Here is a 19,665-nt window from a genome sequence, read left to right as displayed (position 1 = left end):
TTCTAAAAAATTACAACCATCTATTCAAATATTTTTATATTTAACATAATCTTAGGAATCGTATTTAAATTACATGTATCGGCTGAAAGTTAAGGAAATGGATGATCGGTCAAAATGACATTTAACGCTCATAAATGAGGATTTTCACTTTCAATATTTTGTAACTACAATCTCCTTTTCTTATTATAAATTATGTGCAAACGAAGACATCTACTCCATACTTTTTTCTTCCGTTACTGAACAGAACGGGGAAAAAATATACTATGATAAGAAAGTACCAAAATCTGTGGAAAATTGCATTTAAGAAAAAGATATTTGTAATGTAAAATCAGTCAACGATAGTAAATTTCAATCGACGAATTTTATTATTCAAGTAATAAATTAATAAAATATCGATAAATTACGGGTAAGCGATATCGAATTACTACAATATTTTGATTGGTTCTCAAGATTTATTATCCTATTGCAATATTTCTAGCCTAAGAATGAATTTTCATAATTAAAAAATAAAGAAATACTAATTTAAGACTTTGACTTGAGCGAGTTATTGCAACCTCCCTACGTAAGAGCGTGAACATTAAAAAACCCCTAAATCTGTCTCACCTGAGGAACGACGTCGTCTTTGCCATGCCATCACAGTATATATAGCCCGAGGCCCCCAATTCAGTAGCATAGAATTCATTTTAACAGAAAGGGAAGGAAGGAACAGCAAAGAGCAGGAAAATCAAGAGAGAGAAGGGGAAGAAAATCATGCATTGTGCTGTAGCAGCAGTGTCAAGCTCTCCAATATTCACGCCGTCACCGAGAAAGTTGTCTCCGATTTTCTGCAAGCCGGCGACATCTCCTCCGCCGGCGACGCTGTCGTCTCCGTCGTCGTATGCGATCAAGAACATACGAGGTTCGTTTAATGGAGGGGAAGAGGAGGACGTAGGGTCGCCGAAGGCGCCGGCGATGTTGAAGAGGAAAAGACCGGGGAGGATTAGTATACCGGTGGCGAGTTTAGGGTTTGAGGATATTAAAACGACGACCGATTTGGATAGGTCGAGTGATGTGGAGTTGGAAGGAGAGGGTTATTCGGTGTGCTGTAAGAGAGGGAAAAGGGGAGGTTTGATGGAGGATCGCTACGCTGCCGTCTTGGGTCTTCAAGGGGATTCTAAACAGGTTTGTTTTTCTTTTCTTAAATCCTAATAATATTTCTGATTCAGAGGTTTTGGTGGAGTTGATTTTATCGGTTCGGTGTGATGATGTTGGATTTGTAGTTGGATGGAACCTTTATTAGGTAGTGTGCTTTCCTTGGAGTTTGAACTATTGAAGATTGATTGATTTGGTTGTTCAACTGAAAAAAACTATATTATTAATTATTATGATAATGAGGAAACTTTTATTTATGAATGAGGAGTATTAAACAGTTGCGGTTAGATTATTTCCTCTCCTTGTGTGGAGGATTATGTTATGTTGTCGTATAGAGAGAAGATGGATCAAGTATTTTAACATATGATGAACTAGCATAGACTACAGAAAAAAAAAAAAGAATGGGTTGGGGAGCACAAATGGAAATAATCATGATCAGTGAGACATAGATTTTTGTCTTTTGTTTTTTTCTTTAAAGTTCCAATGATAATTATATTAAAATTAGCATTGATTGTGATTTCAGGCTTTCTTTGGTGTATTTGATGGTCATGGAGGAGCTGGAGCTGCAGAATTTGCAGCACAGAATTTGCAGAAGAATGTTATGAATGAACTGTCAAAAAGACGTGAAGAGGTTGAAGAGGCGGTGAAGGAGGGGTACCTCATTACAGATGGTGAGTTTTTGAAGGAAGAAATCCGTGGTGGTACCTGCTGTGTGACAGCAATGATTCACAAAGGAGACCTAGTGGTCTCCAATGCCGGGGATTGTCGTGCTGTTATGAGTCGAGGAGGAGTTGCTGAGCCCCTCACAGTTGATCATAGGCCTTCACTGGATGATGAAAGAGAGAGGATTGAGAGTCTGGTGAGCACTATTTGTTTCTTCTTCTGCAATGAAAATGTATATAAAACTGTAAGGAAATAATTTGACCCATTATGCATTGCTAATGGTTTAAATTTCATTTGTAGGGCGGCTATGTGGACTGTTGCCGTGGTGTTTGGAGAGTGCATGGGTCCCTTGCCGTATCAAGAGCAATTGGAGATCGCCATCTTAAAGAATGGGTGATAGCTGAACCGGCAACAAAAGTGTTCAAGATTGAACCAGAGTGCGAGTTCTTAATCCTGGCTTCAGATGGCCTATGGGACAATGTGATTTGTTAAACTTTGTCTATCTTGTTCGTGCAAATTGATGCTTGGTCAATACCATTGGATGCTAAATCATATCCTACTACCATTGCAGGTTAGCAATCAGGAAGCAGTAGATGTCGTCCGATCGTCATGCATCGGTGTGGACAAGCCAGAAGCATTCTATGCTTGCAAGAAACTTGTTGATTTGTCACTAACAAGAGGATCTCTTGATGACATAAGTGTTATGGTTATTCAATTAACTCAATTCATCCAGTAACTAATATAAGGAGTAACAGCTTAGATGGTAATTGTCTCTTCCAGCTGCTAGAAGCTTGCAGACTCTTGAAAATTCACATCAGCCCCCCTAATTATGCATATGAGTAACACCATGTAACTTGAACTATATCCATAAAACATCCTAGATATAGCTTTTTCTTGCACATCTTGGCCATTTCACCTGCCAGAGTAGAGGGATTTTGCCATTAGCAAGAATTTAATAGTACAAGAGTATATTGTTCATATTCTAACTTATCAGACAGTACTGTAGTCAATAAATTGTGGAGTTGTAATGGAAATATCTCAACTCCAATGATGAATATAATAGCCTGTATTAGGTACCCCTGTTCTTTCTACGGCTTCTATATTATTCTTGAATATCAATGAATATATTTAAATCTCAAAAGCCAGATGGATGGTTGTGATTGGTCTTCCTCCTGTTTTAAATTCTTGTAATCCCATATGCAATTCCTGGCATGCATCAACTTTGATGGTGATGGAGCAAGTTGAGTTGGCTATGACAACCCGCATTCTGAAAACGTGTTTATTGGGTGGATTTCATCTTTAGATTCTTATATTCAAAGAAAGGGATGGCAAGGCAATGAAAGGCATTAGGTCTTCAGTTGGTCCACATGGTCAGGTCTGGCAGCTGCTTACTCGTTCTTTGTGAGATGGGGCTTCCACATTATACAATTATCAATGGACTCTGGAAGCGTGTTTCACACCTAATGAATTATCTCGTGCAAGGGCAATTGTTTGGAAATTAGCGCATGTTCTGGAGCATTGGCGGGTGGGCGCTGTTACAGATTGTAGTATGCGGTTCTTATGCACATCAGTCAAAAAATGATAATATGCCACTAATTGTTTATAATTTGTACATATTTCTAATAAGATTAAAAGTTGGAGATAATTACGCTCATTTCTTGAAGTTTGATGTAATTTTATGTGAACTTTTGTGGTTCGTAAAATAAAATCTAGCATCTATAAGGTTCGCTTAACAAATAAGTTCCTTTATTAGTAAAAATTCTTTGAATTTGTTGATATTTACAAAAAAAATGAATGGAGATTAGTATTTACCGTTAATTGATTTATTACTGACTTATTTCAGGTCGAAATAATTTTTTATGATTAAACTAATTTTGTAACAGTGAAAATATACCTCTTTATATGCATCAACACCTAAAGATGTATGAGGGTAATTCGGTCATAAAATAATTTATTTAACCTGTAATAAAATCAATAATAAATTAATCAGAGGTAAATATAATTATTTTTTCGATCTTTTTGTTAATGTAAATTCAATAAATTGTAACTAATGTATAGATTTATTTGTAGAAGGAAGCAAATTTCGGAGGTACTACATGTAATTTTCCAAACTATATGGGGTCTATGTGTAATGACACCAAACTTCAGGAGAGGGAAGTGCATTTATCCCTTAAAATTAGTCATTTAATGTATGTATACTTTGTGACAACTTTAAGATTATTACTTAATACTTTGTCACTAAATATTATTTTTTAGGGTAAAGTACAATGAACTCTACTGAAATTTATCATAATTATAAAAGTAAATTACAACGACCTCCCTTGAAGTTTTGCATAATTACGAATATTCTCCTTGTTGTTTGAAAAGCTACTAATACCCCTTGATTTTAACTGTCCTTTAACAATTAGTCAAATCCGTTAGATTTCTATCTATTTCTTATGATGAACTTTTGTGGATTAAAAATTATAAGATTTTTATTTATTCTTTATTTTTTTGGACTAAGTGGATAATTTGTTTTTAAAATTTTAAAAAAAATTCATCCACCCTGTTTGATTTTTTATAAGTTTTTTATTTTTTAAAAAAAATAAAAAAATACAGTTAGGCAAAGTTGATAATTTCATACCTCCATCGAAAAATTACATAATTTCTTCAAACATCATGGGGGTATTTGTAATTATTCAAATAATGAAGAGATAATCGTGATTATGACAATTTTTAGGAGAGGTTGTTGTAATTCATCCTAATTATAAATACTTTCGTTGTTTGGATAATTACAGATTTCTCCCTAAAATTAATGATCGTCTAACCATTATCCCCTTGTGACAATGAAAATATCTGTAAGACAACCATTAATTCTAGAAGGTATTTATAATTTTTCATATCAAATGATATTTATAATTATAATAAATCTCGTATGAGCGTTTTCTAATATATGCTATTTCTTAGTGTAGTGAGTTTTGATCTTTATGCCAACAAGTTTCTTAAATTCCATCATAAATTTGAAGTAATTATATTTGGGAATTAAGTATCTAGGAATATTTGTTAGGTTGAAATAATACACTCCAACATAATAGTATGGGTATTAATTCTAAGTAATTTTCTTTTCTGAAAGAGTCAAAGACTTGGAGCAATTGGAGAACACTGTTCTTCCCAATCCACTCAATATACAAAATAAAAGTATTTGAGTAGGAGACTTTAGAATTTACTTTTTCAAACAAAATACAGAGGTTTTAATATGCTGTCAGAAGTGGGATTTGAACCCACGCCCTCTCACGAGGACCAGAACTTGAGTCTGGCGCCTTAGACCACTCGGCCATCCTGACTTGTTTGTTAACTTATATCTGTCAAACTTTACAAAGAATTCAAATCCTCTAAGAGCCTACATTCTCCTCTTCAGGAGATATACCAATCATGACCCTAAGATATTTGTAAGGTTCTTGAACATCGTATAAAATAAGGATAATTACACCACTCTCCCAGATGTTTGGTGTATTACTAGACGTAAAGATCTCTTTTAATTTGAAAAATTAAATTTAATACTCTTGACGTTTGTTTTCGTTCAATAAATAGTTCCATTTGTTAATAAAAAATTCACCAAGTTAAAAAAATTGAATTAAAATTTATATTTATTCCCAATTGATTTATTACTAACTTATGGCAGGTCAAATAAATATTTTCTGATCGAACTACAGTCATTACATCTTCACACGTGCTAATGTATGTGGAGGATATATTTCCACCCTTATAGCGGTAGTTTTGTTAAAAAATATTTGTTTGATTTGTAATAAATTAATAGTAAATCAATCGAGAATAAATATAGATTTTCTTTCGATCTTTTTTTTTTCTAGTATCAACAAATTTGATAAATTTTGATTAATTGATGAATCTATTTATTAAACAAAGAAAAATAGCTAGTGTGCCAAGTGTAATTTTCTTAATCACAAGAAGTCTATGTGTGTCTTTAGCCCAACAACATATTGTAGAAGTTATAAGCTCATTCAAACGGGTCTCTACTTGTGCTTCTCAAACATGCTACTCCAACACAATTCTCTCAAATATTTCCCACAACATTGGCGGGCAGAGTGGGTACATAATTATTTTTTACAAGTTGTAAGAGATCTAGAGAGTATTTGGCTTAACTTAAAAAATCATACAAATTCATAACTCTACTGAGATACTTTTTAAGCATTATTTGGTTTTTAGGAATGAAATAATGATGTGAAATAAATTATATTTGAACACAGTTCCTGTAATTGATATACACAAGAAACTAAAAGGTAATGAGATTATCATTTGTTCGTTAATTCAATTAACATGATTCGTAGCTAAAAAAGAATGATTAGTAATGGAATAAAATTACTTTTATAACAAATTTGTCCTTTAATTATTTATTTGTATTTTATTGAATGTGTTGAATCCAATTGAATAATAATAGTATCTTTAAAAATTGCTTCTAGAAAATTATAAAACATCTTATTCTCGTATATATAAGAGAAAAAATTATTTATTTACATAAGAAGTAATTTGTTAATTGAATAAACACGCATATAGTATTTTCTGCAAAGAAATCATATAGTTCCAACCCATTTAATCATAAAGCAACTACATTATCTTCACAATTATAGAGAATGAATAATCCCATCCCTTACATGAGAGTAAGAATTTCTATGGAATGAGTACACTCTCATTCCTAAATCATACGACTCATATATGTAATGTAAGAACAAACTTCAAAATGCCCATCCTTCTCCCGCTCAGATTCTACGCACTAATCACTCCCCCAAAACATATACAACTTGATATCTTTTTGAAAAAGAGCCGTGGTTTCTCTCAGACAACAAACTCGAGTTTCCCTCAGTTTTACTTTCATCATGAGAAAAATATACCAGCATCGTATTTATAAGCGAGCAGTAGAAAATGTGTGTTATCTTGTTGGGCACCTTGCTTTTCCAAAATACAAATTATCCTCCACTAACGCTGCAAAAAATTGCTGGACTACCAAAGAATTTTACAAAGAAATATCAACACCCTATGGATGAACCCAAATCACATTATTCTCTAATTTGAACTAAGCACCCGCCTTTAGTCCTTCAACTTCTAGAAAAGTGAAAGGTGATAATAAAAGAGACTAGAAAATACAAACACATGAAGCGACCATCGGCATCCTCTTCTTCTCCATAAGCAACCGCTACGTTTCGAGAAATCTTCACCACATCCACACATTAGTAGGAGCCCATCGGTGGCATCCCAAACTGCGGCATAGGGGGCATGCCCATGCCCATGCCCATCCCCATACCGCCCATGGGCGGAGGTGGGGGTGGTGCAGCAAAACCGCCTCCCATACCAGGACCTCCCATGCCTGGCATAGGTGGTGCAGGTAAAGCAAGGGGCAGCAACTGGGCGTACATATTCTGCATCAAACAATCAAGCAGATCAGTCATTTTAAGCAGTGAGTGAAATATTTTTCATGCATGTGAAATGTGACGCTTGATTCAGCTTAAAGCAAATCCAATGCAAAATGTTATAACTAATATGTAACACTTTGGAAGTTAAACAAGTATTCTAATTCAACAGAATGGTAACTCAGCTGAGTCTTGGATGACCAAACATTTGTTAGAGTATATACCTGTTGCTTGATGACATCTTTCTCTTCACTCTCTTTAGCCTTCTCTTCATTCATAGCCTCGATTTTGTCCTTAATTAGTTCATCAACTTTGCCAGTGTATTCCCGGATGAACTGCAAGAGAGGGAAACAATGAGACATGCCTACATATGAAACAAGCAACCAACAAAAAAGTATCCTAATTGCTTGTGACAGCTCTTTCACATATTATGAGTACTGTAAAAGAAATACACAACAAAGTAGGGTATAAGGCATGAGGAATCACCTGTAACAAATAGGGGAAGGCAAAGTCAATCATGTTGTCCATCCAGGCAAGTTCAAGCGCAACATCCGGGCGGACCAAATCATAACAAACAAAGAGGCATGATGCAAAGCACTCCTTCTTTCCCTATAAAAATATAGAAACAACAGTTAAGACAGCTGATTCCACCCATACACAGATGTTGGGGTCTTCAAAAGCAATGGAGGCACTCATGTCAACTAGTAGAAATATGAATCATTATACCCTTAACTGTTTCTTTAGTCGGGCAACAAACTGCAAAACCATATCAAAACAGGTTGAATTTTTAACTGATGTTTGCAGTGAAAAATCAAAGTCAGCCGCTCATCCCGGACAACAACCGTCTAACTTCTGAGTTAACAAGGTTACAACAAGAATACTAGTGGGCTTCCTAGTCCCTATAAATCCAAATTAAAATAATATAAAATGGAATCGTACATGGCAAGCCCCATACCATATTTTGACCCAGAAATAACATATGAGCAGGCAACATATAGAGAAATAATTGATGTTTCTCCCATGAAACTTTCAAACTTTCAAGAAGAATTTATGTAGAGCTATGATCTACCATACCTGTTCAATAAAGTACACAAGTAACTCCTCAGCAAGTTCACGATCACCAGATTGTGAAGCTGTCTCCATTGCATCTTTGTAAAGATTATCTTTCTTTGACAATGCAATTGACTGCTTCCATCTGCCTGCCTTCTTGTAAATGTAGGCTGCAACACGCCTCATCTCAAGCAGTTCATGCTTCTCAATCTGCATATGCATAAAGGATGATGCATACATATGCCATTATAGAGAGAAGAAATTTGAGTATGTACTGAAATTATAATTCACCTTTTGAGCAAGGCCAATCTGGTCAAAGTTATCATGCAAGTCAATCGATTCACGTAGTCTGTCATAATCCTCCTCCTCTACATAGATCTCATTGAGAGCCTCATTGACTGCAGAGACATTATTACTCTGAACTGCTACCATATATGGCTTAACAAGACGCAGGTGGCCAGCCTATGTGGAGCAAAACAAAACATTTTAAGAATTAAGTTAAAGCTGAGCCTCCACATCAAACACTTACAAAATGACATTGTATATAAAACATCATACAGAAGTGTAAAAACCTTTCTCATTATGTCCACAACACGAGTGTGATCCACACGAAGAGCAAGGACATTCAGGACATCATTAATGAGATCAGGGTGCTCTTGCAAATAGAAGTGCACAGCTTTATAGTACAGCTCCACATTGGCAACTTTGACAATAATATCTTTGAATTGCATATGATCCCAAGCTTCTGGGGAATGATTCATAACGGTTGTTGCAGCATTATCAAACTCATCATACTGGATATACAAGTAAGTTAGCTCTTGCCAGTGCTGTTGTTCATCACATGCTCGGATCAGCTTAGGTATATTGAGACGTGTAGAGAACAATTTGATGTGCTCCATGAGCTTCTCATGGCGGTATCTAGCATACAGGACACCCAACTCTGTAAAGATACCCATATGTGCACGTTCCAATCCTAGACCACTCTCCATGAGAGATATAAGTTCATTAAAGCATCCTCTATCCTGATAATACTGGCTAACCTCTTCCAAATCATCCACCTACAAGTGTCACAAATGATGTAACACAATAAATTTTAGCTCGTAACTGTAACCAAAAGATGTTGATTTTCTGTAAGGAAAAATCCTACAGTAGAAACAATTTGACAATCTATAAGTACCTGTACAATGATGTTGAGACCACATATCTGAGCCAGGCGGAACTCCTCCGCATCCACACAGGCAAAACAGACTTCCTTCCATGTCTTTGCACTATTAGCTTTCCGCGCTGCATCAACAGCACCTTGGAATTGATTCAGCTTCACTAACGTGCTTGCCAACTTACCCCAGTTAGAAATAAATGCAAAAATAATCTTTGCAGCCTCATATAAAGCTTCATCATACAAGCGGTCACCGACATTAGGCAGATTGGCAACATTTGGCATGAGAATAAATTCTTCAATCTCACCCAGCCTATCAATTTTGGCATATGCATAAATAAGCTCACTGTCCACTTTCGGCTCCTTTGTTTTTTGCCTAACCATGAGAAGATACTTCACCAGGTCATGATAAACATCAGCATCTTCGGCAGCTCGGATAACTTCCAGGAATTGAGTAGTATCATCAGCACGAATAAATGATTCTATTGCATCGCTCACAAGTCCTTCCCGAAGTTGAGCTTTAGCCACTTGACTCCAAACAGCATCTTCTTCAACACGGAATGCAAATTCTACAGCTCGGTTGATATCACGAATATTATCCAGCAACACATTGACAGCTTGGATATTCAAATTGAACTTCTTGAAAATGGCAAATGCTTCTTCGTATAATTGAGCTTCCACAGCAACTTCTCCAACAGCAGGGCCATCAAAGTTATCCAGTCTATTGACGTAGTCCATAACCCTCGATGGATCAGCCTTGATTGCAGTCAAGATAAGCAAGTTCTGCAGGTTAAAGTTCCCGCTGAATGCCGAGTTTTGAAGCACGATCTTTTCCAGTAGCTCAATTAGCTCATGAGGAAGATCAGCGGTCATAAAAGCTTTAACAGCAGCAGACACCTGCTCGGGGCTTTTGCTTTCAGGCAATGCAGTGGATACAACTTGATCAATGAGCAATCTTCTGAATTCATTTTCAGGATCAAGAACTTTTGCCCAGAGATCACCGTCCATTCTTTCAACAACATACCTGAGGAAATTACGACAGTGAATATCAATTCCCAGAAAAGATATGATGTAAGAAACCAGGCAGTCAAACCATAAAATTACAACCTGGCTTGCAGCTTGAACAAAGAGTTCTTATTTGTTACATTAATGAGTTCATCATCACATTGCCCTCTCCTGTATGCAACAACAGCAAGGGTCGGATCACGCTTCTCACAGTATTTACCCACAACACGTGAATCATAGTATGGGTTGGTGGTGAGGAAGTGCTCTGGATTGTTGTTGCTGTCTATTATGATTTTACCCAAAGCATTATGGACATGCACATCTTGGCTTCCCTCACTCACAAGATGCTCTAGAAACTGAGTAAGTAGGCGAAGCCGATTCCTGCAAGCCAAACGTCAGCATAAGAATATCAAGAAAAAAACTGCCTTGACGAAAAGTTAAGGGAAAGCAGACAAGGTACCTTTTCTCACACTCCGCCACCAGAGGTTCAACTGGAAGCAATGAACGGACTGAGAGGATAAGGCCTTTAATGAAATCTTCAGGACACTCATCATCTAAGAGCTGCCCAACAACTAATGGAGCATTTCCTGGATTTACCTAATCAGAGTGACAGTAAAGATTAACTTGCATGAACAACAAATTTCTTTATCCAAACAAAAAGGATAATCACAAAATACATACCTTTTGCACATAACCTTCAATATAGCGCAGCATATTGTTAGAGTATAAGTAATGTGTGAGATCAGGCACAAAGCCAAAACGGTCGCACACATTGATCAATGGCCGTGCATCAGGAAGCTTTGCTTCCATTAAAAAGTTCTTTGTCTTTTCAGGATTATAGAAATCGGATTCTCGTGTTACACGCTCAACTTCTTTAATTTGTCCAGTCTTTGCAGCTGCCTCAATGTACTTGAAGTGAATCTCAGGATCCTCACTGCCACGAATTAACAATCAGTACACGACCCAGCAAGTAATTATGAGTGGAAAGGGTCATTCCATGACAGTTAAGACGTCCAGTCATTTCTAGATAGGTTACCTGGAGCTTAGATATGATCCCAAGAAGAAATACAATCCTTCATATGATTTGAACTGCTCAAAGAGCTTAATGCACGTTTCAACTCCCAAATGTTCACAATATTCTTTTGCAACCTACATAAATTTTAATAACCAATAACAATCAATTTCATATTTCCAAGTGCATGATTACAGGAAGGAAATTTTTTACACACTTCCTAAAAGGCATATGAAGATAGACGGCTTCAACATACAAAAGTTATACACAATTGCCTCCATAAAACCTTCCATACCTGAACAATTATCTGAAGATTTCCTCTTAAATTGACCAGTAACAGATCCTTCATACACTCCAGTGCCCATTCCTTGGAAAGTGTCCCAAAGAACTCCACAAGTGCCTGAAATTACTAATCATTAAGCAACAGAGTGACCAAGAAAGGAATTGACAGATGAAGAACCTGATTTTGTAACCTGCGGCTCAATAGCATGAGTATTGACAATGACACGCTTGATATCAGGCAACTCCGAGTAATGCTGCAAGCACAAGTAAATCGCCTAAGAATACATGAACATGCACACTTTATATATTCAACAGAAGAACAAATAAGTAGACATCCAAACCTGAAGTGCTCGGACGTAAAGACCAGCTTTCTCACAGAGTTGGGCGATGCGTGGCCTGTCATAGTGACTAAACATGCCATTTGCCAAGATAGCATCAGCAACATTTGGAAATGTCACAAGATTTATCTCCAGGACCTGATTTAAAGAGTCATGTGGTGATGCCAGGTCATCAACAAGATAAAGTCAAACTTATATCAATTCACAACACGAAGAGTTAAAATTGACTGACCTTAGTTTGCAGGAAACCATGCTCTGGCAAATTTGGTTTCAGAACGTCCAACAGAAATGCTGTTGCCTCGCGGATCAGGTTCCTCTGGTGAAATAATGGATGGATGAATGGAACATATTACCAAACTAATCATCTCAAAAATTAGGTACAAAGGCACATGCTTTCAAACAGAAACAGGGGGGAAAGAATAGTCAAAGCCAAAGAGATTTATGCAAGTTAGACAAACAAACAAATAAGAAAAAAATCCAGACCTGGAGAAAGAGATCAGTAATTGTATTGTAATCAACAGGACAACCTCCCTCCATTTGAGACATCATTAGGGCAAAATTAACAGCTCCCTGCATACACCAAATCATGAATAACCATCCTTCCAAATATTAATTCCTTGCTGTCGTAACTGAACAAAGAAAGTTGAAGCAGTATATACTCAAAATAATCAGAAGGTCACAGTTTTCTTAATTGATCCAAGGATACCTGAGGATCTGCCCGAAGAATGGTTTGCAAAAGGAATAGATAGTCAGGCGTATACCCGACCTGTCGCAAGATGAAATTTTTTTCAGTGAAATTCATATGAATGGAGATAGGATATCAATAACAATAAAAAGCATAGTTCTCCCGACATTGAGATTATCCTAAATTAAATAAAAGATGAGGGTAAGAAATTTCTTGAATCACCTGTTTTGAATATATCAAGATTTTGTCAAACTCCCGACGCTCAGCGAAAGCTGCCACGACTTTTGGTGTAGCTCTGGCTTTGATATATATTTTCAGCGCAAGGTCATTGTCAACAGTCTGCAAAACATATACAAGCAAGTTCACATTATGCAATAAAAGGTATGTTTAACAACAAAGAAAAAAAAAAAAAAAAATACAAGCAGTGGATATTTAACCTTCACAAGGTCCCCAAGTTCCTCGCTGCATTCCAGCTTATCCTCAGCCAACCAATTCTCCAACAGATTCTTCTTGTTCTGGTTGACAACAAGTCGAGATAATTCCAAAGACTCAAATGCATTGAGCTTTCCTTTTGTTAACAGTGTCCCAAAGTACTGCAGTAATGGCGGTGTCTGCCCAGCTTGCACAGGAACACTCTGAAAATACAGCAGAACATCTCAATAGATTCTCAAATCACCAAAGGAAGTATGCAAGATTCTAATCGAAATCCAGGCACAATTAAATTTCACAAGGAAAATGATATCCAAGGAATTTGGACTTCTACCAACTGCGGACTTGCCACTGACAAAAAATAATTGGTAGCTAAAAGACAACAGGTACCTGAAATTTGGCAACAGTATCAGGTGTTCGGAGGATGCCCTGTGGAGATTCAGCAGCAAGCTCAGCAGCCTCTTTATACTTTGTCTGAGCAAACAATTCTTGGAAACGCTGAACAACCTGAGAAATTTATGATTGCAAAAATGTGAATAATCAGTATACAATTACAGAACATACAATGAAAGACTATATATAAAATAAGAAAAATAACATGTGAAAAATTGCTGGAAAAGTTCAGTCAGGCAACTCTAATGAAATATTCTAAAGATGACATGCAAGTCATGACATACAGGGAAATAGACTGGTTCACAGTCTCATCAATCCACTAACAAAATGAAGATAGTTGAGACTTTTAGTGCTTCAAAAATCTAGCCCGGCTCTTTATAGAGAAACAGCCATCCAGAATTCAATCGTACACCATAATTGTGTTCAACAGAAGAATCTTTACTAAACAAGCATCAATACATGGAGCATAAAAGGTCACCCCAGTTTTCATATAGAGATCTGCGAAAAAGAAGAGAATTAAGACCTGAAACTTACCAAATTCTCCGCACCAGGAAGATTTCCTCTTTTTGCAAGATTAACAGCAAGCTCCAGATTGTTTAACTGACATTGAACCAGTTAGACTCAAAATTTGAAATGACAGAAGTTTCTTTATCAATATACCATACAATGCAAAAGCTGACAAACATACTTGGCCACTGACAAAAGGAATGATAGTTGCTTCATTTACTGTAGCCAACAAAACCTGGCCTCGCCTATTAACTGCATAGAAACCTCCAACAGATGAAGCTTCTGCTGTTAGAAAAATAGGATCCGGACTTATTCTGTTTCTGTATACAGCTGTGGCAGTTTCCAGATCATACACAAACAGCAGACCAAGTTTTGTAATTACGTATATAAGACTATACTTATGGGATATCTGCAAGATAGAAATGAACATATTAAATTAGAGCAAGATGCAGAATATTTGTCATCACATATAGTCTATATTGAGGGGATATCAGCAGAAATACGAAGGAGCATCTAAAGACAGAGAGAAAAGGAAGTATGTCAAGAAGGAAATATATACCTGCATAGCCACTGGAAAATCATCAGCAAAATCTGGAGGGAAGAAAAGATCTGCTTGCTTTTTCGTAAAAGATGGTTTCCCTGAAAAAGTTGCCAGTATTAACCCACGTAGAAGGCATAAATAGAATGAAAGTAAGAATAAAAAAACAGACATGCTGTCTATTATACAAAAGCAGTGAAAATAACCGAAGAGATAGAAATCAATAAAATTAGAAGATATATCAACCTGGCTGAGCACCAAGCTCAATAACATGCAACTTAGATGTAATTTGACCAGCATTAGAGGTCTTTGTGGCAAAAGAAATAAGTATTGAATCCTTATCATTCCCGGCTACCTGCTCAAAGGTATACAAAAAGACAGAATAAGCAATTTGCTCAGAAACAGCCGACAGTGCATCAGTGATCTAAAGAAAGGAACGCATACTCTGAAAGACGCAAATGATGCCGCATGTGCTTCAAGAGCTTGACTTCGTTGCTGATCCACAGAAAATAGCTGCATGTTTCCTTTGACCAGTTGGGGCCGCTAAAGAAGGAATTTCATCTCAGTAAGTTTGTTTCAAGAAAACCCATAAAAGCCAGCTAGAGTTTGAAAAATAGGCTATATCCCCATAGCACGGCAGCACAAGATCTTTGTATAACTTTGATCTACTTGAAAATAGAAAGTCTTGAACACAATTTCCAATAGGAATAAAACAACCCACAAAGTAAAGGGAAAGAAAGAAATATGTGAATATTCCAATTGTAGATAGATTAGCTTGAAAAGCATTAGACCAGAACATAACATCGCGTCACATAAAGCAAAAGTGTTGTACCAGACAAAAGACCACCACTGAAACAATTCAAAGTAATATCAAAAGTGATGGTATAGCACATAGCAACCTAAATAAGTAATTTAAAGAACAGAAGCACTTTAAGATCCACAGTAGCTTCAAATGAGCATGTAAATAATATAATTCTCAAATTCAATATAGAAAATAATTACCGTGCCACAAGAATAGAGAAGCTACAGACAGAGAAACTTGCTCCTTCGAAAGACTTCTGTGACTCAGCAACTACTCATTCTCATCATTTTAACAATTTTGGCATCTATATGTTGTTTCCTTAGTTCAGTAGAAGATACTCTTCAACAATCATAACAGCAATACGATGCCAGCTACTTTAGATGTCAATCAGTTTGGTCTAAGTTCACAAGAGAGCTACAAGTTCCACCAGAAATTATTTACAGCTTCATACTTATACAAACAGCTTAGAAGCAATAGGTGACAGATTCATTATTGTGTCCCATTATTTTATCACTATAGCAAAAATAAGAACATATCATTACATAAAAGCCCTACATGCTAATCTTGTTTTGTGGTGTATATACAACAAAATGCCACTCAACTACAGCATAACAAACCTGAGAATTTAGCTTTTGCAACTAATAAGACTAACATTGAGATGAATATGATTAAGGAAAGAATACAGAAGCCAGAGATACATATAGGTACATATCGACCCACCAGATGATGTGAGTTTCACGATGTCCTATTGAAGGAAGTTGTAAAATAAGAAGCAGTAACGAATTCAAGATGCATTCTGCTAGATGCACAGAAATTGCAAGTAAAAAAAGTCTTATACCTTTATGGAAATTCAGAGTTTTAAGTCAAGATTCCATACTTAAGTATGAGATAGTCTTCAAGGGTCTAAAATACATTCGCAAACAAAATTTTATATAACAATTAATTCATTTTATCAAAGCAGAAAGTAGGCCAGAGTGTAAGATAATTCACAAAGCCATGCAAGAATACTAATTTGAAGTTGTAAAAGAGTTTATCTTAACGAGGCAGTACAGAATGGGCAAGACAATTACTCTACATACTGCAACCAAGCCGAATTCATATGACAATATGACTGCAACAAATATCCTAATACTTGCAAATGATCAAGGAAAATAATTGGCGATCACGCACCTCGGGAGAACCAGGAGCAATTCCAATCAAAACCAACCACTTTTCAGAAGGATCGCATTTATAATTAATTATTTGGTTGTTTGCTAAATTGGCAGCTCTGTCAAACATCTTTACGGGTTCAGAATCACCTACTCAGACAGCGAGAAAAGTCTTTCAGACTAATCAGGGCACAGGAGAAAAAAAATAAAACCGTGCCATAAAATTACAAGGCCAAACAATTCAATCTTACCTTCAATCGACCAGTGATACACTGAGGACTGTGTGACTAAACCCAACATCTTAGGTGTAATCCACTTCCAAAATACAACCTATCAAAAAGAATAATATCCAGATAAGCCGACTTCACAAGACTAGCAGCTAGCCACTATAGATAATGAGACAAATTGTAAATGGCACTACATAAAGCATCAATGAATTGAATGGATTATAAAATCTTGCCTGCTCAGGCATCTGATGTGATTTCAGCTTTGCTTTAGCCTCGATGTTAAATATTTGCAAGTGATCTTGTGTAGTTCCAGGAAGTTGAGCTTCAAGAAAGAAACTAATATTTTCAGTATTTGGACCAAAATAAAGAAAGGCGAGTCAGATTATATACAAAGTTAAAACTTATTGCAATCAACCCCATTTATGACACTCTTGGATAAGTCTAACATGAAAGCAGTTACCAGCAACTCTAGCAACCAAGTATAACACAATTCAACCCAATATGTTCTCAAATTAATCCTAAATTGATTGCTGGTATTCCCATATCAATAACCTTATTAATCAAAAGTGAGAGAACTTTCCACAGAATAATAATGTGCAGCAAGCTTTAACAAAGGAAGGAATAATCATCTTCATATCCTTCACATAATCCGGACTGAAAACAGTACTTCTCTTCGTAAAGGTTGTTTAGGCTTGTCCTCTTAATGGCTTGACAATTTTCAAAAGTAACCCTATTAGACAGCAATTCCTCATAATAATTTAACACTTAAACATAACTAGGAAACGTCACCATCTTTACTTCCTATCCGAGATCATCCTGACCTGGATTTCCAACTTCTGTTCTCACGGCTTCAGCTATTGTCCTGTTGTGCGCAAGCTTTAACTTACTTGTACTTCTCTTAATATGTATTTACTGTTACTTTTGCACAAGATTCCAAGTCATTTTACCATATAAATCCAAGATATTGCCAAAAGGATATATGCTTGAAATTTGAAGGCACAAGACACTCTAATGCCAAACTAAGAAATGAAAGTGCTTTGGTAATCCTGAATTCATCAGAACTACTGCATAATATACATTCAAATAACTCTAATCATCGTGAAGCATGGCACAGAGCAATCGGTAATCATGGACATCCTAAATACAAATTATTCAAATTTATCAAAATACATCTGAAATGGCAGGCAGGCAATAAGAAGCTCTTGAATCAGAAAAGGGCTTAGAAGAACTCATTCACCTTTTAGGGCCAAAATTCTACTATTTGGATTCATAAGCGCGGAATCCGCAGTTATAGGCCGTCTCAATGGCTGCATTGGCATGTTCATATCGATAATCACCACACTGTTTTGAGGTGCCGTCTCGCGAACACATATATACTTATCAGATTCCATCGTCACATTTGTGAAAGTAATGAACTGCTGGTTGATCCCTATGCTAGTCAACTGCAATCACCATATCACACTCAAAAAGATGAATTCCATTTCGACCAATTCAAATCACAGAAAATCTCAAAACAAGATCAATAGATCTAAAATCAAACCAGAAAAAAGGACAAATCAAAAACACTAATTGCACAATTCCAAGCAACGACCTACGGCTCTCGGCACATCAAATCAAGCAATACTATAGCCAAACTCAATAGTTTCATCTCAATTGAACAGTCAAGGAGTAGGAAATGAAATGAAATGAACGTGAGAAATTCAGTTCAATACTAATCAAATAAGTACCGTGAGAGCCTCTTTCATGGTGATCGGAGCGTTTGCGGCCGCCATGATGGCCGACGAATCGAAGCCTCGAGACCGGGACCTCGGATCTGGAGAACGGATAGGCGAACCGAGAGTCAAGAACAAAGGCGTATCAGTAGGCGTTCCCGAGATCTGAAGCAGCGAAGAGAAAACCCTGGAACCCTCCGGGACCAAAAAGAATCAACAAAGAGATCTAGAGAGAGAAATACAGGAAGCGGGGGGGGGGGGGGGGGGAGAGGAGGGGTTTTCTTCTAGATAGAGAAACTACGCTAAGAAGTGTATATATTTCTCTTTACATATATATTTAATACAAATAAGTAGAAAGAAGCGACAGCAGAAATGGAATTTTGGTGAGTCGAAAATATATGAGCGAGAGATCTGAAACAGAGGAGAGAGAGAGAAGAGAAGAGAAAGTGTGTTTTTCTTGTTTGTGCGAGAGTGTCCGGTGTGGGAGGCAATCCTCTGCGGTTGGTCTTCCTGCACTTCTTGCCACCAAAATAGATTTAATTTTTTTATCATAACCAATTATTATAATCATAAATAAAATTCACAACAAATATTAATTAATTGCGAATGCATGATAGATATTTTCACAGACGAAACCAAAATACCAATTTTGTCTCGTAATTATAAATATGATAAATATTAATTATTTGTGATTGAAATTTAAAATTTTTACATTAATTTAATATAATTATTGTAAGCAATGAATTATCATGATTCTTAAATTGTATTCGATGCCACTGATTTGCCATAATATTTTAGTTATAACCATTTATCACATAGGATAATCCACTTTATTTTAATATTACTTTCAAAGACTGTTTTTTAATCGATAGATATTTGTTTGAGTTATTAATTTTCTCGTAATTTAACCATTCATTAATCAATTAATAATAAAATATAAATTATCAACTAATAATTTATAAATACCACTGCCAACAACCATTCTTATAAAACCAGATAAATATTCATAATATTTATAAATGTATAATCCAACATATGCAATTCTTTTATAGAAATAATAATTATATAATTATATTAATATTATAATAATTTGACTAATAGATTACTTTAATTTAATAATAAAAGAATAAATTATAATAAAACTCGTAGAAAGTTAAATAAATACCCATATATCCGATCAGACTA

At 36.0% G+C, this 19,665-nt stretch overlaps 2 protein-coding genes and 1 non-coding gene across 3 annotated transcripts; 1 reads left to right on the top strand and 2 right to left on the bottom strand.

Annotated features, from left to right (window-relative positions):
- The first annotated feature begins 661 nt into the window (after positions 1-661).
- Positions 662-2,935, top strand: LOC105160873 (putative protein phosphatase 2C 25). The gene is made up of 4 exons (XM_011078374.3): positions 662-1,161; positions 1,655-1,990; positions 2,095-2,274; positions 2,366-2,935. The coding sequence occupies exons 1-4, from the start codon at positions 751-753 to the stop codon at positions 2,528-2,530; spliced, it is 1,092 nt and encodes a 363-aa protein (XP_011076676.1). The 5' UTR covers positions 662-750; the 3' UTR covers positions 2,531-2,935.
- A 2,098-nt stretch (positions 2,936-5,033) lies between these two features.
- Positions 5,034-5,117, bottom strand: TRNAL-CAA (transfer RNA leucine (anticodon CAA)). Its single transcript has one exon. It is a non-coding gene; the product is annotated as a tRNA-Leu (tRNA).
- Positions 5,118-6,666: 1,549 nt separating this feature from the next.
- LOC105160872 (clathrin heavy chain 1-like) lies at positions 6,667-18,902 on the bottom strand. The gene is made up of 30 exons (XM_088879446.1): positions 18,496-18,902; positions 18,006-18,210; positions 17,002-17,090; positions 16,793-16,871; positions 16,564-16,691; positions 15,036-15,134; positions 14,838-14,946; positions 14,613-14,692; positions 14,235-14,462; positions 14,081-14,146; positions 13,544-13,660; positions 13,162-13,359; positions 12,947-13,063; positions 12,746-12,805; positions 12,523-12,609; positions 12,272-12,355; positions 12,043-12,177; positions 11,893-11,955; positions 11,715-11,819; positions 11,444-11,556; positions 11,089-11,341; positions 10,868-11,004; positions 10,510-10,788; positions 9,424-10,426; positions 8,819-9,304; positions 8,538-8,708; positions 8,271-8,456; positions 7,683-7,805; positions 7,421-7,531; positions 6,667-7,205 (listed from the first exon to the last, which is right to left on the bottom strand). The coding sequence occupies exons 1-30, from the start codon at positions 18,538-18,540 to the stop codon at positions 7,017-7,019; spliced, it is 5,145 nt and encodes a 1,714-aa protein (XP_088735572.1). The 5' UTR covers positions 18,541-18,902; the 3' UTR covers positions 6,667-7,016.
- Between the last annotated feature and the right edge of the window lie 763 nt (positions 18,903-19,665).

Source organism: Sesamum indicum, linkage group LG4, assembly GCF_026168435.1.
Source record: "Sesamum indicum cultivar Baizhima isolate 11 linkage group LG4, ASM2616843v1, whole genome shotgun sequence".
In the NCBI taxonomy this organism is placed as follows: Eukaryota; Viridiplantae; Streptophyta; class Magnoliopsida; order Lamiales; family Pedaliaceae; genus Sesamum; species Sesamum indicum.
Note: the sequence above shows the minus strand (reverse complement) of the source record. Positions and strands in the feature narration are given on the sequence as shown.